The sequence below is a fragment of the Delphinapterus leucas genome, chromosome 14 (genome assembly GCF_059928025.1).
Source record: "Delphinapterus leucas isolate spDelLeu-1000000601 "Yukka" chromosome 14, BTC_Dleu_Yukka2, whole genome shotgun sequence".
Lineage (NCBI taxonomy): Eukaryota > Metazoa > Chordata > Mammalia > Artiodactyla > Monodontidae > Delphinapterus > Delphinapterus leucas.
In genome coordinates, this window is record NC_143142.1 from 76,421,756 (window position 1) to 76,447,765 (window position 26,010).

At 33.9% G+C, this 26,010-nt stretch overlaps 1 protein-coding gene across 14 annotated transcripts in view; it reads left to right on the forward strand.

The window, feature by feature from the left end:
* RELCH (RAB11 binding and LisH domain, coiled-coil and HEAT repeat containing) overlaps positions 1-26,010 on the forward strand; it is a 130,583-nt gene that overhangs the window by 61,574 nt on the left and 42,999 nt on the right. For all 14 annotated transcript variants that reach the window (XR_016387657.1, XR_016387651.1, XR_016387652.1 and 11 more), the window contains 10 exons: positions 1,187-1,299; positions 5,390-5,480; positions 8,212-8,283; positions 12,372-12,512; positions 12,954-13,118; positions 15,315-15,462; positions 19,592-19,748; positions 20,376-20,499; positions 22,319-22,367; positions 24,453-24,532. Coding sequence is in view for 7 of the 14 variants with exons in the window: in XM_022584331.3 (XP_022440039.1) it covers positions 1,187-1,299; positions 5,390-5,480; positions 8,212-8,283; positions 12,372-12,512; positions 12,954-13,118; positions 15,315-15,462; positions 19,592-19,748; positions 20,376-20,499; positions 22,319-22,367; positions 24,453-24,532 (1,140 nt within the window). In the remaining 7 variants the exon portion in view is untranslated. The remainder of the gene's footprint in view (positions 1-1,186; positions 1,300-5,389; positions 5,481-8,211; positions 8,284-12,371; positions 12,513-12,953; positions 13,119-15,314; positions 15,463-19,591; positions 19,749-20,375; positions 20,500-22,318; positions 22,368-24,452; positions 24,533-26,010) is intronic.

A 26,010-nucleotide genomic window follows, 5' to 3' on the forward strand; every position in this document is an offset into this window, starting at 1 on the left:
GGGTAGGGAGGCAGATGGGAAAAAGAAATGGGAGTAATCATTCTACCCTTTTTATTACATCATAGTGATTTCTTTAAAATATCTGCAAAGTAAGTTAGAGGATTTCTCTCCAAAAATATTTTATCACTTTTGGACTTTTATTTCATTAGATTTGAAAATCTATTCCAAAAATGAAAAACATTAATATCCTTTGAATATATTTTAGAATTTAGTCTTAATTTAATTAAAATGGGAAACAACTTTAATTTTCAAATACTTCTTTGGAAGAGAGAAATAAACTTTTGTCTATTACTTTCCTTGAAAATATTGAATTTACCTCTGCATGTTGAAAGTGCAACAAACAAAATATTGTTAAAAATTTTCATTTCAGCATAAAGCATTTCTACTAACATTTTGTAGTTGTACTGAGAGCATTCAACACCTGTGGAAATGGTCTTTAAAATTAGCCACTAGGTTAGGTGCTAAGGTTACAAAATTATTAATTATATCTAATCTTAAGAAAGATTATATTGTGCTTATGGAAGTGGGACAAGTTGTCTTTATTTTCTGTTATCATTTTAAGTTTTAAAGTATAGTTAACTTCTGCAAGTGTTTGTTTAAAAACACTTTCAAAATTAAAACTACTGGACTTCCCTGGTGGTGCAGTGGTTGAGAGTCCGCCTGCCGATGCAGGGGACACGGATTCGTGCTCCGGTCCAGGAAGATCCCACATGCCGCAGAGCAGCTGGGCCCGTGAGCCACGGCCGCTGGGCCTGCGCGTCCGGAGCCTGTGCTCCACAACGGGGGAGGCCACAACAGTGAGAGGCCCGTGTACCGCAAAAAAACAAACAAAAAAAACCCCCAAAACCCCACAAAATTAAAACTACTATATCAGCTTATAGTAAGATAGAATGTTATTTAGTTTAAAAACTAATAGACCCTTGGGAAGTATTGGATAAGAAAACAAGGTTATTTGAATTTTAAGTTACTTTATTACGTTGTGATCTGCATCTTCTGCACAACCAACATAAAAATATATGTTTCAGTGTTTTCTCTTGAATTATCAGCCTTACAAAGTTAAAATTTGCTCCTATATACGCTGAGGTTTATTTCATTTTAAATGTCCATTTAAGAATACATTGGGGAAAAAAAGAATATTCTGCAATGCATTTTTACTTTGACTTTTTCCACCTTCATATTTCTTTAGGAGTTGATCCCCCTCATATTGTGTACAGCCTGCCTACATCCTGAGCCTAAAGAGAGAGATCAGCTTCTCCACATACTTTTCAATTTGATCAAGAGACCAGATGATGAGCAAAGGTGGGTATGACCACTTCTTTGGTAAATAAATATAATGTTGACTTATTAATTTGGCATCATGATTAGCATTTTAATATAAATGCCATCTTTTCTTTCTAATATCTATTTTAATAAACAGTGGAAACACTGACCTTGTTCACAGTGCCCTGCAGTGTTTTCATTCTTGTCATTCCAACTACTCATGTTGAATTTGTACACTTTTGTGTTAGTTACCTTTGGATTTCTAATTCCGATATTTCTTTGCTTTTATCTTTCACATTTGATTTCCAGGAACTAAATATTTCCCCTTTTGCCCACAGATGAACTAGATACAGCATGGCCTCTTCATGGTTATGCTTCACAAGAAATAAAATATTTAATATATGAATGTCTGCATCACTGAGCTATCTGTAAAGCAGTTTCTGTGTGGCTAAAGGGATACAGTGTTTTGGTTAGTCCTGAGTCAAATACCCACAATCAAGGATGCCTGAATGGGGAAATGAGTTATACCTGATGGTGGGGGGGGGGGATGGGCCACACATCGAGAGACTCTCTGGAAGAAAGGGGAATGGGTTTTGATCAAGCAACAGTGATAGAGGTCTGCCTCAGAAGGTAAGACCTTTAAATACTAGGTGAAGCTGTGCAAGTGTGACTGTGAACAAAACATCTCAGTGGATGGGTAGGTAGACTAAGCACCAGTTGGATAAGATTGAGCTATTGAAATGTTTTTCTACATAGTAATTTTCTATCTTAATAAAGAAATAATTTTTGCTTATACTTTTGCAAAAAATAGAATTATACATTATGATTAGGTAACTTTATATAATTTCAGTACTTGTTTTACTGACTGTTACAGTTTTTACCTCTTCTGAGAATGTTGGAAAATCATAAAAGTGAACCATAAGACAAATGAAGCTCAAAATTTTAAACACAAGGAATCTCTCCACTATGAGAATAAAAAGTCATGTAGACTTTAAAACTCTATAAGCATATATCTCTTTCCTACCCTTACCAAAATATACCTGAGCAAGCAGAGAAACATGTTTTTCCAGGATCCAGTCAAGATTAATCTACATGCTAGTCAAATGGAAATAAGGGAAATTCAATCAAGTTCCATTCATTGCAAACTGAAAATTTTCTAAGGACAATTCGATGGTGCTATATAGGAAAATTAATATTTTATTTTCTCCTTGAAAAATACTATTCCCTATCTTGGTAACTTAGTTAACAATTAAATACCACTTATTACATTGTCATTTTTAGATTTGCAAGGCAACTTCTAGTTCTACATAGCCTGTTTTCATAGACTCTGCATGTAAAGCTAACAGCTGCCACCTGGTGGCCAAAAGTACCTATAGCCTTACTTCAGGTCAAGATATGTCAGGATTTAAACACTCATTTCCACACTTAAATCTTTCACCTTACAGAAACAAAGTTATTTATTAAAATAAACTAATCAATTTATTAACTATATATATGAATAACAAACTAACAAAGCAAAAATTTTAAGTTAGCATGATATGTTTGACATATAATCAGTTGTTACTTTACTTAATGAATCTCAAGCTTCCTTGCATCCTAAGAGAAACTTAATTTTATGAGCGATAGTAGTGCATTTTGGCAGTTCTATGCTAACAGCCATAACTAACACCATATTTCTACCTGTGTCAAATAATTCCTATCCTATGATTTTCTACAAGTAGGAACAGTGTTTATTTTTCCTATCACAGGAGCCTGTTTCCAGTGCTGTTAATAATCTGTAGACCGTCTGATCTTTTCTGTTTTCAAATGTATTTCAAAACTGTCCTGTTTTTTAGAATTTTGAATCTTAACTCTGCTGACTAAGAATTTTGTTTTGAGGGGACTAACATTTTTTTAACAAGTTTGTACATCTTTAGTATAGTGATGGTGACTCATTATTTAAAGTCATTTTACATGAAGCTCTTATATAAGTATATACTTCTTATGTGTGTTTGAAATGCTTAAATTTCACCAAAGTTCATTTACTATAATTATCAGATTTTTCTAGAACCTACATATATGATTTCTCATTATTTTAATATACTATAGGGGTAAAAATGATCAGACATTTGGAAATTTTCAGTGGGAACAGGCAGCTAACGTGTTGTCTTAAAGCTTGGGAATTTCTTTATCTATTTTTCTTTTATTCACTTTATTTGCCTTCCTAAAGTAGGAGAAAATAGAAAAACAAAAGAAAAGTTGAGAAACAGGCATAGAAGACAATGATATAAAGGGAAATCAGATAGATAAAAATTACAAGGTTATGGTGAAGAGAAGCTGCAATATACAATGAAGACTTATTGGCTCAACATTTCCCTTCTCATTGTCCAGATGCTTTTTGTCTGTTATTATTCTCCTCAGCCTGAGAGAACAGTTGTAGCTAACTTGGCTGAACTAAATAGAAATGTAAGGTCATTATTCAGTTTAAGTTAAATTGATGTATTTTGAGAAATAGCAATGAGTAATGCCTAGGCTTTTATAATTAGTATGAATTAAACATTCTATTTTGGTTTTCCTTAAAGTTGGCTACTTTGAAACATCTATGGAAAACATACTTTTTTTTTAAATCAGGTTTTACTGTTTTGAAGTCATAGTCAATCAAAAGAAAAAAAACTTGCAATTCTGCCTTTGAGAGTCATTTTAAATGGAACTTCATTCTGAAGAGTGAAAAATCTTATTTAAAATTTTAAATTATAAATCTATCAATTCAAATGAAATTATCACATTAGTTATTTATATATTATTTCATAACAAATTACCCCAAAAGAAAGTGGTTTAAAATAGCACAGTTTATGTGGGTCAATTTATCTGGGTCTTCTTCTTCAGGGTCTCTTATAAAGCTGTAGTCAAGGTGTTGGCTGCGGCTACAGCCACCTCAAGGTCCATGGGGGAAGGATTTGCTTCTAAGCTTTGTCGTTGACAGGATTCAGTTTCTTATGGATCTTTGGACTGGGAAACTCGGTTCCTCACTGGCTTTTGGCCAGAAGTTGCCTTTAGTTTCTAGCCACATGAAACTGTCCAACATAGCAGTGTCTTCATCAAAGCCTGCCAGCTGAGAAGGCAGAAGAGAGTGTCTCACAAGATGGATATCACAGGCTTTTGTAATCTGATCTCCTAAGTGACATACCATCACTTTGGCCATTATTCTTTTCATTAGAAGCAAATCATTGGGTCCAGTCTACACTCAAGGAGATGGGATTACTCAAGGGCATGAATATCAGGAGATGGACCTCATTAGGAGCCATGTCAGAAGCTGCCTACCACAGTTATCTTGGGTGCAATACCAAAAATTCTCATTTAAGAAATATCATTTTGGGCTTCCCTGGTGGCTCAGTGGTTAAGAACCCACCTGCCAATGCAGGGGACACGGGTCGGAGCCCTGGTCCGGGAAGATCCCACATGCCACGGAGCAACTAAACCCGTGCACCGCAAGTACTGAGCCTGTGCTCTAGAGTGCGGGAGCCATGACTACTGAAGCCCTGCACCTAGAGCCCGTGCTCCGCAATAAGAGAAGCCACCGCAGTGAGAACCCTGCGCGCCACAACGAAGAGCAGCCCCCACTCGCCGCAACTAGAGAAAGCCCACACGCAGCAACAAAGACCCAATGCAACTAAAAATAAATAAATAAATAAGTTTAAATCAGCTATACTTCAATAAAAATTTTAAATTTTTTTAAATAAAAAAAGAAATATCATTTTACTAATATGACATCGTAGTTTTTAATTATAGAAATACTGGGAAAATAATCACTGATTGTTTTAGTAGCTAGAAACTGAAATTCATTAGAAACTGAAGCTTTAAACATATTATAATCTCGGAATGTATATGTGGGAAGTTAACTTAGGAGGTTATGAGATTCAGCTTCACACCAGTAGCGAATCCCTTCACGACATCTCTCACAAATGGTTTTGCCACTGCTGGATGGTGGCAGCCCGTCCATTGTGAAAAGTTGAATTTGTACAAAAATATTGTACAAATTGTGCAAAAATATTGTACTTCATGTTAATTAGAGCTGACTCTTTTTAACCCTTTGTCCTAGTTGTGCTTTCTATGCAAATACGAATCTTTATTCATCTGTATTATCTTTCAGGCAAATGATACTGACGGGTTGTGTGGCATTTGCACGTCATGTTGGTCCAACACGTGTAGAAGCTGAACTTTTACCACAGTGTTGGGAACAGGTAAATTACTGGGTTTTCCCTAGCTATTGTATTCTAATTTATTATAAATGTTCATATTATCTTTTAAAAATGCTATTAGGAAATATGTGGGATATAAATTATGCTACTGTTTCTATAACCCAGCACAGTGATTTAATAGTCCTTAAGAAAGCTCTGGGATGCTTTGCTTTATTCGTTCTTCCAACAAATACTTAACACTATTTCCACTGCCAGGTACTGTTGTAGTCACTAGGGATACAGTGGTGAATAAAAGACAATGACATCCTAGTGGAGAGGTAAGAGTAAACAAATAAATGAAACGATGTCTTGTAATTTATAAACTATGAAGAAAAAAAAAGGTAGGCTAAGGGTTAGAGAGTGATAGAGAGTACTGTTTTAGAAAGGGTGGTCAGAGAAGGAATCTCTGAGAAAGGGATGTTTAGACAAGAACCTGAATCCAATGAGACAAAATACAAAAATTGCTGAGTTCAAGGATCTGAATCAAGTGAGATACAAAATATGAAAAATATACAAACTAATGAGTTCAAGGGAAAGCAAGAGGTTGTGTGTATGTGTAGGTAGGTAGGTAGATAATAGAAATCGTATCTGTATATATTGTATACTTGTATATATTACAAGTATATACAGAATATAAAGTGTAAACCTTTGATGTAGGAGGTTTATATATATTTATATTTCAACTCACTATTTACTAACAATACTTCTGGTTTTATTTTGAATTGTAATATTCCAGTCCTCGCTAGAACTCAGAATCTTTGACTTTCTAGATTCCATATTTAGGTCATTAAGTAACTTATTCTTCCATCTTAAAAAGATGGATTTCTTACTTATGAAGACAAATTGCATGGCCTTATTTATACTAGCTTTGTCACTTATTCTTAAGAAAAATTATTAGCCTCTGGAATATCGCTAAAGTTTATGGCCTTTTAGAATTCTGTTCCCATTTTCTTTGAGTATTCATTTTCTTCTTTAGAATTTAGTGGAATCATATCTAGATTCATTATTTAAAAGGGAACATTATATATATCCATATTATCTCTGACAATCCATATGTCATCTAGAGATTATAGTGCATACTAATTTAGGGTTAGGCTGTAACCACTGAAAAGTCAAATTAACTTGGAAACAACATATACAACGTTGAATTTACAATTCTGTACAGTTATACATATGTATATGCAATTTTTAAATAGTTTTTTCCATTTTCTTCTTTTAACTTTTATTGAGATGTAATTCAGAGAGCATACAATTCATCTATTTAAACTGTACAATTCAGTGGTTTTTGTAGTCACAGAGCTACACAACCATCACCACAGTCAATTTTAGAAGAATTTTATCACCCCCCAAAGAAACCCCAACCCCTTGAATTGGTTCTTGTACTTAAAGATTGTTTTAGGCATTCTGGGTCCCTTGAATTTCTGTATGAATTTTAAGATCAGCCTGTCAGTTTCTGCAGAGAAGCCAGCTGAAATTTTATAGGGATTGTGTTGAATCTGTAGATCAATTTGGAGAATGTTGCCATCCTAATAGCCTTTCAATCCATGAATTTAGGATGTCGTTCCATTTATTTAGGTCTTTTAAAATTTCTTTCAGTAATGTTTTATAGTTTTCAGAATATCACTTATGCACTTTTAAAATTTATTCCTGAGTATTTTATTCTTTTTAATACTATTGTAAATAGAATTTTTTAAACTTTCTGTTTGTTTATCGCCAATATATAGGAATACAGTTGATTGTTGTGTGTACATTTAGTTTTGAGACTCATTTTGCTAGACTAAAGGAAAGTAAAATCGAAGTTTACATATTGCATACTATGACATTCAAACCATTTTGTTTTGAGGTTACTATTTCTGGATTAAATTTTATTCAGAGATGTCAGTTACCAACGTCTCTACCACCACCTCTTCTGTAACCTGAATAAACATGGATATTGGTGATCTATCTAGCCGCCTACCTCCAGTTTGTTGCCCAATAGATTGCTACATAATTTCTTTTCTTAATTTTAGGCATCCAATACATTAATGAATTATGTCACCTTTTCATATGGGAATATGAGAACAGATACACTTCTTTTCCAGTCAAAGAAAGATTTATATTCTATGAAGAAGACATATGGGAACAAAACCCAGTATGTGTCATTTTTTTTGTTTTTGTTATTTTTTGTTATGGTTCAGTGTAGTCATTACAATAGCAAACCCCCATCATCTTGCATATGCAAATGGGAATGAATTGACGTCTGCTTACTTTAAAAACAAAATCATAACACCAGTCAAGGGCTCTGGTTAAATCATCGATTAATTTACGTCCTAATCCCTGAGGTAAAAAAAGAGGAAGGAGGAATCATTCCTGGCACATATTGTAGACTGTATCAGTAAATATCTAGAAGCTGGGTTTTCCAAATTTAAAAATATACTAATGTTGCTAGGGAAGGAGAAGGTTGCTCCTGACATCCTAAGGAAAGCTTAGTCTTGGGCAAGCCCACAATCTCTAGACACCTTGCCATATTTTCATCTTTGCTTTATCTTCTTTCTCTTTAACAGGTAACCCCTGTGACCTCATTTTTTAGGCTCTCCCTGATTCCCTTAATCCTGATCCAGGTATAGGGATCCCCGAAGTGGAAAAGAAAGAAGCTTTATTGCATTCCTAACAGGATTTATGGTGAAAAATAATTCTCTATTGGAGGAAGGGAGGGTATGTTGTTTATGCTTGGTTTATTTATTTTTTACTCTAGATTAATCACAAATACCCAGAAAGAAGATTGCTTGTGGCGGAATCTTGTGGAGCACTGGCACCTTACCTTCCTGTAAGAATTGTAATTTTTTCTTAAAAACCTTTTTCTTCCTTTTGTAACAATAGAGAAACCTTTTTTTCAGGTGTGTAATTATACAGTTGAATCCAAATTCTGTCCTAACAAAGGAAAAAGATGAGCCAAAAAGAGAAGGCTCACATTGACACCATGTGGCACTGCAGACAGATAGGTACATTAACCATTGATTTTGCATGAGTATAAATATATTAAACCTCATCAGCAATTCTCGAAGTGTGGTCTGAGGACCCTGGGGGTCCCATGAGATGAAAATTATTTTCATGAGAATATTGAAACATTTTTTGACTTTTTCTCTGTGTTGACATTTACACTGTTAGTGCAAAAGCTGTAATGGGCAACAATGCCAGTGCATTAGCACTGATCAAGGCAGTGACACCCAAATAGACAGATAATGATTGTATTCTTCACTGCCATGCACTCGCAGAAAAAGTCAGTTTCACTTAAAAATAAGCTTGGTGAATCAGTAAAATTATTAATTCTACTAAATTTTGACCCTAAGTATGCATCATTTTAATATTCTGTGTAATAAAATGGAAGATACTCATATCAAGCCCTTTTGCTGCATTCTGAACTATGATGGCTGTTTCAGGAAAAGCACTCGAGTTGTAAGCTAAACCAGTTTTAGTTGACAGATCACTAAAAAAAGCTGTGGTTATTCAAACTTGGGATTTTGACAGACATTTTCATGAAAGTGAATGAAATGGAACCTGTCATTTCAAGGAAAACAAGTAGACAGCATTCATTGCCAGTGATAAAACTGGAACTTATAAGTGAGAACAAGAATTTTGGAAAACTTGCATTCACCACTGTGAGCTTGACAGCTTGTATTCTCATCAGAAGAGGCTATGAAAATACCTCTCCCTTTTTCAATTATATGTCTGTGTGAGGCCAGATTTTCTCAAATACTTCAACCAAAACAGTACAACACAGTTGAATGCTGAGCAGTTAAGAGGATCTATCTTCTTTTAAGTCAGACATCAATGAGATTTGCACAAAATATAAAACAACACCATTCTTCTCACTAATTTTTTGATTAGTTATTTTCATTAAAATTATAATTTCATTAGTCATGTTAACCTTTAATGAGTTTATTGTTTTTAATGATTAATCATTTTTAATTTCTCTTATTTTATTTCTGATATGATAAATGTCAATAGATATTACCCACCCAAACAAAAGCTGTTTGAGGTGCTCATTAATTTTTAAATGACTAAAGGAATCCTGCCACCAAAAGATTGAGAACCACTGCACTGTTGTGCCCCTTTTAGGTATCTTCCCATAGGTCAAGGGCTTAGAAGGGGTAGAGAAATGAGGTGACATCAAAAATTATTTTAATTTAAACAACCATAGTTTAAAGTAGAGCTTGACAAAATACAGCCTGGAACCAAATCTAGTCCACAGCCTGTTTTTATAAATAAACTTTTATTGGTACAGAAGCACACCCATTTGTTGTGTACTGTCTGTGTCCGCTATCACACTGCAACAGCAGAGCTGAATAGCTGCAACAGAGACTTTTTGGCCCCAAAGCCAAGAGTATATACCATCTGGCCCATTACAGAAAGTTTGCTGACCCCTGCCTTAAAGGGTCCTTTCTGTAAGATTGTTCTTTTAAAGGGGTACAAAAATTGGAATTGTATAATACAGGAGCTGTTTATGTTGCATTTACTGTTACCTCATAATCTTTGGTGAAGAGTAAGAAACCAATAGTCAATTGTCTTTTTAAAAAGTAAAATTTTGGGGCTTCCCTGGTGGCCCAGTGGTTGAGAATCCACCTGCCAATGCAGGGGACACGGGTTCGATCCCTGGTCCAGGAAGATCCCACATGCTGCGGAGCAACAAAGCCCATGCGCCACAACAAAGCCCATGCGCCACAACTACCGAGCCTGTGCTCTGGAGCCCGTGAGCCACAACTACTGAGCCCATGTGCTGCAACTACTGAAGCCCACACGTCTAGAGCCTGTGGCCCACAACAGGAGAAGCCACCACAATGAGAAGCCAGCACACCGCAACGAAGACCCAACACAGCCAAAAATAATAAATAAAATAAATTTTAAAAATAAATAAATAAAAATTTTGGTTTTTTTATTCAGAAAAATATAAAGAATAATTCATAGTCTCACTCCCAGTAACATTTTTTTTATTTTGTTAAAAATAAATTTTCATGCAGTATAGAAAAGAATAAAATGAAAGTCAAAGACTTCCCTGACCCTAGTCATTATCCCCAAAGATTACATCTTTGGGTAATGATTTTTAATTAATACTTACAGAGAATAAAAATTTATTCATATTACCAGCTTGCATTTTTACATCCTTTAAATTTTTCTTACCCAGAATTAATTACTCTGTGTGTTAAAAGAAGCAAAATACAGAGATATTAACAGAATGTGAAATTTTAAAATGTACACAAGGGAATCTTCATTTTTAAATTTCACAAACCATTAATACCTGTGTATCTTGCTGCTTTTAACATTTGCATTTTTTATTTTGACAGTGTTAAATTGCCCCCAACCAAGATGGCGCAGATTGTACTCCTGTCAACAGTGCGTTGGAGTTCTTATCTTACCATACTTCAACTGGGCATAATCACTTTATTTTTAATGTTTGCCTATCTTTTAAGAGAAAATTATCTTATTGTTGTGATACATGAGTGAGTTTGAGCATCCTATGATTTATTGTTCCAAGACAGAGATGAACATCACATGCTATCAAAGAAGAAGGAAACTGTTCCACACTGCTCCTAGTACTAGAATGCTAAGCTGTATTAATAATGGACTTAATGTTTCCTACATGGACCTCCACTTTCTTGTTCCCCACTGTAACTGGTAACAGTAAAACCTCAGTGTGGTCATGGCTTAAATGGAGTAAAGCATCCTGACTTGTCCTGTGGGTTCCCTTAGCATATACTGAAACTAACTGCCACAGTTGACCTCAGGCTAGATCATTGCAAAGCAAATACCCAGCTGAAGTTTACTCACCTCTGTCCTTTTGCCTGTGCTGATATTAACCAAAAAGCCCTTTTAATACACTTTAAAAAAAATTGGGGGGAACAATTTTAGCCTAAAGGATAAATAAACATGGCTGTACCAAAAGGCATATTCACCAACCTAAATGTAACCAAAATTTGCTAAACTTACATATATTTTTGTCTCTAAAAGTCAAAACAAAAGCTAGGTCATTTAAAAATGTCTTTTAAGACTTTGCTTTGCATACCAGATCACACTGTAAATTTATGAAAATGATCATATCCTTTTATTTTAACTATTATATGTAAAAGTAACTTAAACAAGTTTAAAGAATTTTATAAATTTGTCAACTTACAATAATGGTACAAAAAAAGGGAAGGAAGGGCAAGAATTTGTATAACAGTAACACTTTATTCTAACCTCAGACATTAATTAGGCTAAAACCATGGGGAAAAAATTGTGTGAAATTAAGACACAACAGTGGTTGACATTATATTAAATAGCATCTGAAAATATCAACACAGTTTTTTAAGCACTTTTAAAGTTTACTCTCATGTTTCATCATCCTGTTTTAATATTTTTTCTCAGTTCTTCAGAAAACAGAACACCAGGATTTTATGTTTCCACACTCCTACCCCAGGCAAATGTTTTGCTTGCCAGAGTGATTTTTGTAATCCCTCCTATTGTTATGACTGTCAGTGCTCTTACCTGAGTTGTACAGGTAGTGGTAGAAGAGTCATTGTCTGTTAATAGCAGAGTGTTGACTGTTGATTGGCCAAAAGGGCACTGTAAAGGTTTGAGGGATTGACACATATTTAGTAAAAATACAAAAATATGCTGGGAGATGATTAATACCAAGTTCAGGGTAGATGTTATCTTTAGAGAGGGAGTTGGAGGAAGGGGGAGAGGGTGGAGAAGAGTGATATTTCAGCTGTATCTCTAATGTCTTATGTCTTTCAAAAATGAGGACTTGAAGCAAACATAGCAACATGTTAATATATATTTAATCTAGATTTTGAATACATGGATATCTCGTTATTTTCTATCCTTTTCTGCTGCTAGTGTAAATAAATAGTAAAACATGTTCCTGTTTATTTTCAGAAAGAAATCCGTAGCTCCTTGGTTCTTTCAATGTTGCAACAGATGTTAATGGAAGATAAGGCAGATTTGGTAAGAGAAGCTGTGATCAAAAGCCTCGGTATCATTATGGGATACATTGATGATCCAGACAAATATCAACAGGTATGTTTTTCAGAACGAATCCCATTTATTTCATTATAAAATTCCAAATAGTATAATATTCCAAATCTCTGATTCAGATATCCTATAATCTATAGTAGGGATGGCAGACGTGTCAACTTTAACCAGTTGAAGTTGGCTGCCTGGTTTCAGTTCTGCTATTTCAAGGAGGAGATGCTTTGATTCATTTATAGTATCTGACACAGCTTTCTGGCAGTAAATTGGCAACAAGCATACCATGTTACCACCCTTTCTCTTTGGTTTTCCCATCAACGGATAAATGACATTTTTCTTTAAAGAAATTGGGAAGGATAGGATTATGAATGGTTTTCTTTCTTGCTTAAAATGTCTGCTAAATGTACTGCAGTGTATATTTATTACCTATTATTATGTTTTTTAGGTATTTTTTTTTTAATCTACATTTTGCCTATTTCCTTTTGGCAGGGTTTTGAATTGTTGCTGTCAGCCTTGGGTGACCCCTCAGAAAGAGTAGTTAGTGCAACACATCAAGTATTTTTACCAGCTTATGCTGCCTGGACTACAGAACTTGGAAATTTACAGTCTCATCTTATACCTACATTGCTGAACAAGATTGAAAAACTTCTCAGGGTAAATACTTCCTTTATTTATATAGTTAATAGAAATTTAAAAGGTGTGTTCTAAGGCATCTTGAGAGAATGTTGGGGGAACAAAGACAGAAAGTACCACTTAGTGAACATTCTAATTAACTACCTGTTAAAGATTCTATTGGTCTGGAGCCAAGGGAGATTTGAGGAAGTTTTGCTTGACTGAAGCTAGAGGAGAAAGAGCATGGTCTGCCTTTTTTTAGCTAAAATAGCACCTTTGTGGCACTAACTCGTATACTATTCACAGTGCTACCTCTTCCTAGCCTCTTCTGAAGACTTAAATATTTTAGATAAAGTGTCAGCATCAGTTCCCAGAATGCAGAGATAACTAAAATATGAGTCTCTAAAGTTTTCTTATTTATACAGTGTCAAAATGCGTTACCTTTTTTTCACTGCAGTAGTTCACGTCCTGACTTTTTAAAGGGAACTTTCCATTCTTCCCAAGTAAAAGAATTGAAGAAACAATAGAAACTTCTTGTTCTAATTTTTGTATTAAAAGTCTCTTTTAAAGTCTAGAAGAAAAACATTTCTTTAGTGCGTATTGATTATGTACCATTAAGGTAGATACTTTATAAAGTATGTTATTTCATTCTTATAACCATTTGAATTGTATTTTGTTTTTTGTGTGGAAACTGAGTGTTTAAGTAATTTGCTCAGGGTCCCAAAGCTGTCAAATGACAGAACCAGGATCTGATATCAGTCTCTAAAACCAAACTCTTGCCCTTTTTACCCCCAGATTTTAAAGGCTCTTAACATAACGTATTTTAACTACTCTGTAGATAGTCTTATATGTATACACATGTATTCATTTAATTTAAAAATTGGGCTATTTTTTCTATAAATTTCAAAATGGGTGTTAAAAAAACTATAAATAGACAACTATACTGAAGTACTCCTTTTTATGAAACCTAGGGAATTTTTTTAAGTATTTTTTTTTTTAATATTTGCATTCCTTCTATCTGAGAATTATCTGTACCTGGTATTTTTGTTTGTTTGTTTTTTGGGGTTTTATAAAAATTTATTTATTTATTTTTGGCTGCATTGGATCTTCCTTGCTGCGCGTGAGCTTTTCTCTAGTTGCAGCGAGCCAGGGCTACTCTTCGTGCAGTGCGCAGGCTTCTCATTGTGGTGGCTTCTCTCGTTACGGAGCACAGGCTCTAGGCGTGCGGGCTTCAGTAGTTGCAGCACGCCGGCTCAGTAGTTGTGCCTTGCGGGCTTTAGAGCACAGGCTCTGTAGTTGTGGCACACAGGCTTAATTGCTCCGCAGCATGTGGGAATCTTCCCGGACCAGGGCTCGAACCCGTTTCTCCTGCACTGGCAGGCGGATTCTTAACCACTGCACCACCAGGGAAGCCCTGTACCTGTTTTTTTTTTTAGTTCGATTTCATAACACAGCTAATTCCACACTGTTGCTAAACATAGCTGCAGTATTCAGCACACAAGGTAATTCTTACATGAAGAAATTAACTAATTTAGAACTTGATAGTAAAAAACTAACATATCTGATATTTCTGACACAGTTGTTATTTATAATATAGTAATGACATCTCAAGTGGATTTGAACAGCAATAAATGCTTTCCTCTCTAATGATTCTATTTTTCACTTTAATATTTGGTTTCTGTGTACCATAGTGATCCTTTTACTCTTTTTTTTCTGTTATCTCTTTCTTTTGTTTTCTTTTGACATTTCTTCTCCTACATTTTATCTATACATTGAATTATTTTAAAGTGCTTCCAATGCTGGCAAATACAGTTGTCACCAAATCTATAAACGAAGTTAGGAATAGCAAGTACTCCTGCTCGTTTAGCAGTTGAGCATTTAAAATGATTCCTGTGGCTCACTTTAATTTCTTTAACCTGACTTATAAAATGTCAAAAGATAAGACCCTCTTAAAAGAAAAAAACCTGTAAAAGAAGTTCCATACAAATGAAATGACTGATGTTCACCCTAAAGTTTTCCATACAAAAGATTCTATTACTTCCACAATGCCTTAGTACTTCACATTTTCTCATACTCAGAGAAATTCAGAAAAGATTCATGGTCATCTCCATTAGGTGTGATGCTTTGAGTCTAACATACATGTCCTTAAATGTCTTATTGTTTGCCACAGAAAGGAAGAACATCATAAATACATAACCTCAGAAGTCTAAAGTTAGCTTTCACCTCCTTATATTTCAGGAAGGAGAGCATGGGCTGGATGAACATAAGCTCCACATGTATCTGTCTGCCTTGCAGTCCTTGATCCCATCTCTCTTTGCATTAGTGCTACAGAACGCACCTTTCTCCAGCAAAGCCAAGCTTCATGGTGAAGTGCCACAGATAGAAGGTACTGAACTTAAATTATGGAAGGAAGATGTAGAATATTAACAGCTTAGCTTTCCAAAGAATCGTTTCTGATTAAAAATGTAAAAGTCACTTTATATGACAGCATAATTACTAAAATGTATTATATGTGTGGAACTGCATGGTCGTAGATTGTATGATATCTGGGGTGAACTATATGGCTTCATCTTTTATGGATAAGCCTCGTGGTAGTATTTTATAATATTTGTACTTTCTTTCCATTCTTAATCTAGAGGCTTTTATTATAGCCTTTTTTTCAGTGTTATAAGTCAGAAATAAGCATTTTCTTTCATTAATAGAGCTGAATTAATAGTTACCAGGACCAGTTTATGAAGCTTTTCATTTCCACTTTCTTTATATTTTTTCTTCCCCAGCTATTTCATCTTATTTTCAGTAGGGGAAGGTAAATGTAATTACTCTTTCCTGCTATGTCCTTGATAGGAATATAAGCATATGCAGCACAGTTTCTTTTTTTTCCAAAAAAAGAATATGATTTATTTTCAGAAATACATGAAATTGATAGCAAGAGCCAGTATTTTCTTAGCTCAAAGTCTAGCTAACTAGTAAGTGACCTTTGATCCATGGTACGTGGTAGCCCCACTGCACCTAACCCCCAGGATAAACGGCTATAGACAAGTTATTACTATGTATGAGATTCCTTTGCAGCTTTTTCAGATTTGTGAATTAGCCGTGTCTCTTACGGGCTTCTGATAGACAAAAGAATTATAACATTGAGAAAATCAACACACAGTGTTTTTAGAATTATAGTTTTCATGTAAAGTAAACTGGGCTACCTATAATCTTTGGGATATGAAGCAGTGTGTCCAAGAATACACAAAGCACAGCATAAAAATGGTGTATACTGTTAGAATGCCAGTTTTACTTCGAAAATTGAGAATGGATGGGGTAGAGTTAGTTTAATATTTTTTAATGATATTGAGGAGCATGAAAATTCAAACTTTTAAGATAAATCTTCATAAAGCGCTCACAGCTGGCTACTTTAGGTTCTACCCCTTCACTCATTAAGACACTTCATCTGCCTAGGGACTTTCCTGTCTTTCTAATTCCCTCCCTTTTCCTTCCTGTCTTGCTGTATTGTTCTGCTGGGGCCAGCATAACGAAGTACCATAAACTTAGTACTTTAACAGCAGATATTTATTGTTTCACAGTTCTGAAGTGAGCTCTCTAGAAGCCTGAGATCAAGTTGTCAGTAGGGTTGGTTCCTTCTGAAGGCTGTGAGGGAAAAGCTGTTTCATGCCTCTCTCCTCGCTTCTGGTGGTTTGCTGGCAATCTCTGGTGTTCTTTGGCTTGTAGATACATCACCCCAGTCTCTGCCTTCACCTTCACATTCTGTTCTCCATGTGTGTGTGTGTGTGTGCACGCACATGCACTTGTCTCTGTCCAAATTTCCCTTTTATAAGATCAGTTATATTGCATTAGAAGTCCACGCTATTCCAGTATGACTTCATCTTATCTAATTATATCTGCAACAACAATATTTCCAAATAAGGTCACATTCTGAGGTTCTAGGGGTTCGGACTTCAACATATAAATTTTTAAGGGAGACCCACAGTTCAACCCACAGCACTTGCTATCATTCATTCATTTAGCAAATAATTCTTAAATGTCACCTATTGCCTGCCAAGCACATGTTAGAGATTAGATAGAAAATTTTCAAAACTACTTTACCATCCTGAACATATTCCTTCTGGTGTTTATGTGACCTTTCCTTGTGATTATGTCTTTATCATGCCAAAAATAATCTTTTAAGTTCTTATTGACTTAATTTGACCCTCTGACTTTTAATAATAACTGTAAATGTTAATGTTATTATTCTCACATGTAGGTTATAATACATTTATTATAAATGAGGAAATATTATATCCTTATATATCTATCTATATATATATAGATCTATCTATATATATAGTCTATCTATATATCTATGTCTCTGTGTCTATCTGTATGTACATCTGTATAATTTGGGATACAGTTTATTACAAGTGAAGATTTAATAGTTTTCTCTTACATAATGAAAATTCCAGAGCACTAGCTAATATTTATGTCAGGCACTATTTTAAACACTTGGGATACACTCATAAACAAAACAGACAAATATCTCTGCCATGAAGAGCTTACATTCTAGTGAGAGGGAAATACATTGAAGAGTCATAACAGTTGTTATTTTGCTGGATTTGAATAATTGTGGTTATTTTTTGACAATAAAATACCTATTAAAATGGCGTTCTGGGGACTCTTCTGTATGGTTACAAGTTAGATGCTTAAATTTTTTAAAATCTTTTTAAATACAGTAATGTTTTGAGATCCCTGAACCATTCTGATTGCTTATCTGTTAGAACTGAGTTATCCAAGTAATTGCTTATTTCTTGACATTGTTTTGCTTCTGTTGGACCTAGCTTTAAATCTTTGGACCTCACTTTGCCTGTAATAAATCTTGACATTATCTGATTTACTTTTAACTGTTCCACTATTTTTCAATAATTTGTCAGTATTTTTGAAGGAATAATATATTGATACATTCCATCATAGTATCACAGATTGTGACCAATATGATATAATCCTTTTTGAAATTATCAGACATGCTTCAACAATATAGAAATATGAAGTACAGATATCCCTCACCATCCAAATCTATTTGATTCCTAGGTTGAGATAATGACAACTCAAGCAGAAACCTCAGATAGTATGGGATACCATGTTACCTAAATTCATTTATTTGTTTGTTTGTGTGTGTACTATGATATCAAATAGGAGACTTCAGCTAGCAAGGGATAACCTTTATCTGTACTTAAGATATTGTTAAAAGCCTTGGGCAGCATAGGAGGACAATACCATCTTAATTTTGTCTTTGAGCACTTTTAAAGTTATTGCATGTTTTCTTAAGTTTAATAATTATCATTACACCATTAATATGTTTTGAGAAAATGCTGCATCCTTAATTGTGTCTTTTTAGGGTGTTAACCTCTATGCAGGAGTTGCTAGGCCATTAGGAATTTCTGTTCAACAGTTAATGAGCTGTTGGTAGCATTATTCACTTAACAGCCATCTAAGACCTGTTCTTTAATAACCTGGAATCTAATTATGATCTGTAGAATCATAGATTTTATTGATGTGTTCAAATTTTACAATATACTAGTGTATATTCATGTTTTATTTACATAATTTTAAAAGTAATTTTTTCAGTTTTTCCCCCAAAACTTTTAAAGTATATACATGAGACTCTGGTTATAATATTTATAATACATTTTTTAATAATAATTTTGCTTTATCTTACTGGTCACTGGTTTTAACACTTTATAGTAACTTAATGTTTATCAAACTATGGAACATTTTTTAAATAAATCATTTAATATTGGAGATTAAATACTTAAGAAGCCTGTTCAGCTCAAGTTTTAATGTATTTTAGGTCATTATTCTCTGGTATTAAACAGTTTTTCCCTGCTGTCAACCTATTAGTTTCTTGCTGCCTGAAGGAAATATTTTATCATAGTTATTAGTTTTTGACATAAACAGTCTGGTGGAATTACAAGTATTTCTATTTTTTTAAAACCAAATTCAAATCCATATTTTAGCTGAGATCTTATTTTGTGGCCAATTTTAATTTAAGTGAAATTTTACTCTTCACTGGCAAGCTCTTTCATTACAATATTCATTTACTAGTTATTTAGTCTCATAAAATCCTAATTTTTGAGATTTGCTAAATTTGTTCACATATGACAAAAATTTACAGTTGATCCTTAAACAACAGGAGTTTGAACTGTACACGTCCACTTATATGTGAATACTTTTCAATAGTTAATGCTATAGTACTACATGGTCTGTGGTTGGTTGAATTTGTGGATGTGGAAGAACCTCTGATACAGAGGGCCGACTGTAAGTTGTAGGCAGATTAACCCCTGATTGTACAGGGATCAACTGTATTTCATTTTTTTCTAAAAATAGTTTAATTAATATATTTTAGTTTTATATTTAAAGTCTATAATAAGCTAAATAAATATTAGGAGGCAGAACCTTACTTTTCTTTTGACAGAATAGCTAACTTTCCAAACTGTCATTTTCTATGTGAATTATTTTGCTTCTAATTTTTATAGTGACTAGGTTCCCTCGGCCTATGTCGCCTCTTCAAGATGTGTCTACTATTATTGGAAGTCGTGAGCAATTGGCAGTACTGCTACAACTTTATGATTACCAGCTGGAACACGAGGGTACAACAGGCTGGGAGAGTTTACTATGGGTTGTCAATCAGTTGTAAGTTACCATCTCCGTATTCATTTGGTACATCTCAATCAGTTGAATGAAAGGTAGCTCACTATATTTAGCCTGGGCACTGAGAGACAAAATATAACAAAATATTGAAAAACAAATAGCAAAACATAACTTGGCATCATCTATGGTAAATTTCTTTAGGAGAGGAGATTTATACTACTAGATACGTAGTTATTTATCTATGAAGATGGTGCTGCTGTATTATGTCAGAAGACCTATCTGCTGCCTTATTGTCTACAAGTGGTGATGGATTTTAAACTACATCCAGACTTTTCATTTTTGAGGCTGAAGTGGATGATGCCATGTTAGCCAAGCTCTTGTATGAAATATCAGCTCCATTGATTTGAGTCTCATTAACTCCATACTTAGAACCCTACCATTAAGATTCCATATATTTTATGGCAATCAGTTAAAATTTATTTTAAGAAATTTATAGAGTATAAACTGAAGACTTTGCAAAGGGTTCCAAACAACTCCTTTGCATTCCAATTTTACTAGCTATGAAAAGCAGAACAGAAGATATTGTTAGATTTGCATTGTTTCAGAAATTGGCAAGGAAACAATAATTTATTTGTACCCCTGCCTATTTTTCTTTCCTTTCATATTCAGGTTGCCACAGCTTATAGAAATAGTTGGCAAAATTAATGTTACTTCAACTACCTGTGTCCATGAATTCTCCAGATTTTTCTGGCGCCTTTGCCGGACATTTGGCAAAATTTTTACAAACACTAAGGTAAAAACTTGAATTCCATGTTTTCTTATATGCAAGAGACATAGAAATGTAATGTGTTAATTAATGCTATAGCAGAGTAAATAAAAGCGTGAACCCTTCCTTTATTCAAATTATCTTTTAATACCTTAGAAAACTGTGATAGTAAAAGAAAATTCTAGTCAGTAATATTCTTCTCTTTATTCATTTTCAGAAGATGATTTAGCCAAAACTTAGTTTGTATCCAGATTTGGTTATAAGATCTACTCACTGTGGATATCTCAAAGCTTTCTAGCATAGGAAGTATCAGCTAGGGGACTCAGCTGTGATTCTTTGAATGTGCTTCTGGTACTTTACCATCTACCACAGATTCAGGAAGCAGCCATTTGCTCAGCATGCTTTGGTCAAAACTTCAGGTGATTATAGAATCAAAGCAGCTTGTATAGAATACTTGCTACAAGATATAAGCTCTTGGAATAGAATGGACACTTGAGATAAATGCTACATATTTCAATCACTGTCACATTTGCCTACCTAGGCTATTCTGTAGTTTTAGATATTAAATTGGAATGTCCTTAGGTCCCACTTTCTTCTTCAATCCTGTTAATCCATTTGTCTTCATAGCATATTGTTAAGTCAGTTCTTTAGAGCTCTAATAAAAACATAAAAAGATGTCATTGCTATAATCAAATGTTAATCAAGACATTTAAAGGGTAAAAATTTTGTTTAGCTCTTTACTATTAAACCTGTAGTTACTGAAACATTTAGAGCATGACAGTTTGGTATAGTGGACTGGACGGAATTCAGAAAATGGGTTATGACCCTGTTATGTTTGTACCCTATGATAAATCATTTAATGTATCTGTGCTTAATCTTTCCATGTGTGAAATGAAGAAGTTGCTTCAGTGTCATTTAATTCTATAAGTCTGATTCTGTAGATTAATCTTTTCACAGTGGTCTACATCTCAGTTTAAATTGAATTTGTAAATTAATATGCCTGACCTGTCAATAGGAGGACAAAAACCAGAGCTTGATGTTATTGTAGAAGAAACAAAATCATTTTACATTTTTCACTAACATGTAATTATTAAACAAATATGATTTGATTTTACTGGTAATCACGCTTGGCACAATTTGTTTGACATCTCCAAAAGAAGTAGCTGTTATTTATTTTACTTTTTTTACAAAAAGAATTAGGAGTTCATTTTAGCACTTAACAGTAAGTGGTTGACTTCAGTGGCCTGAAATCTGAAATCCAATAATGTTAAAAATAAAAAATTGAAACAAGCATTTGCTTTAACTTAAAATTTTAATGTTAAATTCTGTACTTGATGTTTAAAGTTAAATTTTAAAGAAGTTAAAGACTAACCTAAGCCAATGGATATCACATGATGAATATGTTACTTATTGAATACCCTAAATGAATGGAATTTCATTTTCATTCCTTTTATATACAGCAAATTTTTTCAATAATTCTAATCATATAATATCTGCCTAAATACCCTTTCTAACATCAAGTTCAGTTTTAGGAGGTAGTAATTTCAAGCACTTAAAATCACCTTGGAAATTATTTTAATTTAGTGAAGGAAACTAAAGACCCTTCAGAAAACTTGCTGACCTGAATTGATTCTTTTAAATATTTTATCTCTAAAAGGTGTTGTTTTCAGTAACTTAACTCTTCTTTTTTCCTATGGCTCTTAAGAATTGTTATGTTTTTGACTACTTGAATCAACAGTCTATAAAACAAAATAAATAAGTAGTGGTAGTAAACATTTTATTTATTTAACCATTGATTGGTCTGTTGCACTTGAGACTTTCTGGATCTTTTCTTTGGGTTGCTTAGGTAAAACCTCAGTTCCAGGAGATTTTAAGACTGTCTGAAGAAAATATTGGTAAGTTTGTTCATTATTACTTTTAAAAACAATTGAATCTCTTTACTCCAACAAAATACTTTATTCATTGTATGTAAAGTGTATAAATAAACTAGCAAGTACAATTGAAAAGGAAGATTTATACTACGGAATTCTTGGTTTTACAACTCTGCCACATCTAATATCCTTCCCATGGGGTGGCAGTAAGATTAATCTTTGTCAATTTGACTGTAAGTATCTACCTTCACCGTAATCAAATTGACCTAAGGCTGAGTTTCTCAAGCTGAGTTCTTGTACCCTTGGAGAGTTGAAGCAGTATATTCGAGATACTGAAAAGGAAAAAATAAAGAGCATCTAATTCATAATTAGTTACTTAAAACTTTTCAAACTTAAAACAAATTGTAATTGAAGAGAATACAAGATACACATATATGTTTTTTAAATGAAACATGAGATTTTAAAGAAACTATAGGCTTTAATGGGCAGCTCCAGCCCCTCTGTTCATAGTTTTCACTTATCTGTCATAAGAAGTGTAGTTGTAGCACCACTGGCCTAAGAACTCCTTTATGTGTGGATCTTATGTCCATGTGTATTTTTCTAATTTCTTAGGAACGAATTGTGAAAAATGTTAGGAACAAAAATGTATAGCCCCCCTGTTTTGTTTTTAAACTTGGTTGATTTTGAATGTATAGGTAATTCTTATCTCAGTCCTACCTTAATGATTTGAATTGAGTCATCTGAAAAACTCCATTTGGGGCTGTCCTCAGAGATAGTTAGAGAATGAATAAATGATTCCCTTTAAGTTTGAAAATGTCAATGAGATTTTTTTTTTGACAAATGCTTCCCAAAGTTTATATTTAATAGCTTTCTAAAGGGTTAATGCTTGGAATACCTAATAGTTAGTATTATCTCTTTAGTTAATTATTAATTCTGATGATAAATTGGTGAAGAATATTTATATATTTTTGGAAACTGATAGGTTTTAGAATTATTAGTTAGCTGTGAATATTTAACTGTTCATATAGGAAGTGATTATTGTATATAATCACTGTATATACAGTCTGTATCTGTGAATTCAACTTAAGCTTATGTTCCTAGCCTCAGATTTACCTCTCAGCTACCATAGTCACAGTCAACCAACATCAGTACTCCGCAAAAGAAAAAGTTACCCTTACCAAGAGAATAAACAAACCTCAAATACGAATTGATATGAAAATGGAACTTTCTTTTTTGCTGAAAATTCTTTCAGGACAGTTAAATACATTTTTTCAAATCAATTTCTTTATGTACTACTTTCTGAAAAGAATTTAAAACCATATTAAAAATAGATAAAAGTAATTTTAAAAAGTTTGAGTACATAAAAGTAAATGTAAAGCACTTAAAACAGTGCCTAAAAATCAGTAAGTGAGAGCTGTGGTACTATAAATAGCAACTGTCATATCACCTCTGGAACATTTTTATTTTTAAATCATCTACGTGTGCTGCATAAGAAAATCTCTTATGTTACAGTAGTCACAGGACACTCACCTGTGATTGGATGCTTTCCCCTCTCCCCATGCTTTACTTAGCCTCCCTACTCCATGAAAATAATCAGGGTTCTGTCTGGCTGAAAATCCCTATACAGGACGCAGGAGGAGCTCTGGAACTAGGCTAGCACTGGAAACTAAATAGTATCTCGTATCTGGAAGCAGGTAAAATGTATATCTGGCTGCCTCCTTTCAGCTGAGTGCCTTTACATTTTACTGAATACTGCAAATTGAAAACCTGACAATTTATGAAGACCTGCTTCTACGGGCACTTGGGAGAGTGTTAAAGAAAGCTCTGATTTCTGACTGTGCAAATAACAGTAGAGCATCTCATTTTGGTTATTAAAGTTTTTCCCATCTATCAAAACTGTTTATGCTAATGGCTCTGAAAAGTATTAAGTTGTATAATATTTTCACAACCACCAGTGGATATGTGTTTTAATCAAAATATTTTTCAAAGTAATAATATTTATTTGTAAGCTTTGTAACCAGTTGTAATTTTAAATATAATTTGTCTTATGACTTTTTGCTTTACATTTAAAGCATACTCAGATTTTTAAAATTGTTTCTGTGATTTTAGATTCCTCAGCAGGAAATGGGGTCCTCACTAAAGCTACTGTCCCCATTTATGCAACAGGAGTCCTTACGTGTTATATTCAGGTAAGGGAAAAATTCTTTTGCTGGAAAATGTAAAGCACTTTCTATTTAGAAAGATAGCTAATATTATGTATTTTAATGTGCTTATAATTGAAAATGTTACCCATAAGTGAAAACAAAATTTATTTATTCATTTCATTCAATAAATAATTTACAGTGGTGAGCATATTTCAGTAATAGTCTCTGAGGAAAATCTCTGTTGGACAAATAAATTTAGAGATTCTGTGCTTCTTGATATTTTGTTAGAGGTGTTAGATTGCACTTATTTAGTAATTTCTTTGTGTTTCCTGATAATTTTTTCATTAATAAACAACAAAGCACATGTGTTAGGTGAAGCAAACTACAAAATGCTGTAGCATACTATATCATCATTTTTAGTAAGGTATGTTTTAGTATAACATTTTTAGTAAGGTATGTTTTATTTTTCTTAATTGTTACTGCATAATAAATTACCCCAAAACGTAAAGGCTTATTATAACTCTTTTATTTGCTCACGATCTTTGCTCAGCTAAGCGTCTCTTCTTGCTGGTAGTCGCTTATGTTGCTGCATTCACTTGGTTGGTTGGTAGGGGGTTCAGCAAGGATGGCTGAGCTTCAGTCTCCATGTAGTCTTAGGGCCTCTCTCTGTCCTCAGGGCCTGTGGAACAGCAGAGCCAGACTCATTACATGGTGGCTCAGGGCTCCCAAAATTGCAAAATCAGAATCTGCTAGGCTAAAGCCTAGGCTTGGAATTAGCACATCACTACCGCTGCATTCTGTTGCTTAAAGCAAGCCACAGGCCCAGCCCAGATTCAAAAAGAGGGAAATAAATGAGAGCATGAACCAGGAGATGTGGTTCATTGGTGGTCACCAATGTAACAGACCACCTCACTCTACTTAACGTTGTTTTAAGTAAACATATTATGTTTATTAAGGCACATCAGTCATTTTTAAGTGTGAGGCAGTCCCACCTGTGAGGCGAAGTTACGGACTCAAGATAAAGCATTTTTAGGAATTAGAATGTGAGAAGCAAACAGGAAGATCTTTTTTCCCAAATTTACCCGATTAATACCTAATTTCTTTTGCCTTTTGTATTCAGAGTAAAGCAGTTCATATTTATTGCACTCTTCTTCCAAAATAGATTTGAACCATCCTATAATATTAAAATATAGTTCTACAGTATCATATGATACCTTGAAACAGAAGCTCCAACTCTGTTAAAGTAGTACAGTATTCTTTTAAACTTTTCTACACTAGTTTCTAAGACTACTCCATAATATGTATACACAGAGAATCCCTGTGTTTAGAATATTTTAAGTCATGTAACCTTAACAGATTGTATCTATTGTTATTCTTAAATTCATGGAGATTAAGTCCTAGCACATATTATGAGGCACAATAGCGTGAATACCATTTTCATCTTTAATTTTAGAAGCTCTTCCAGCATAATAACAAGTGTGATATCAATATTTTTCTCTCTCATTTTTAAGCTCTGGCAGTTG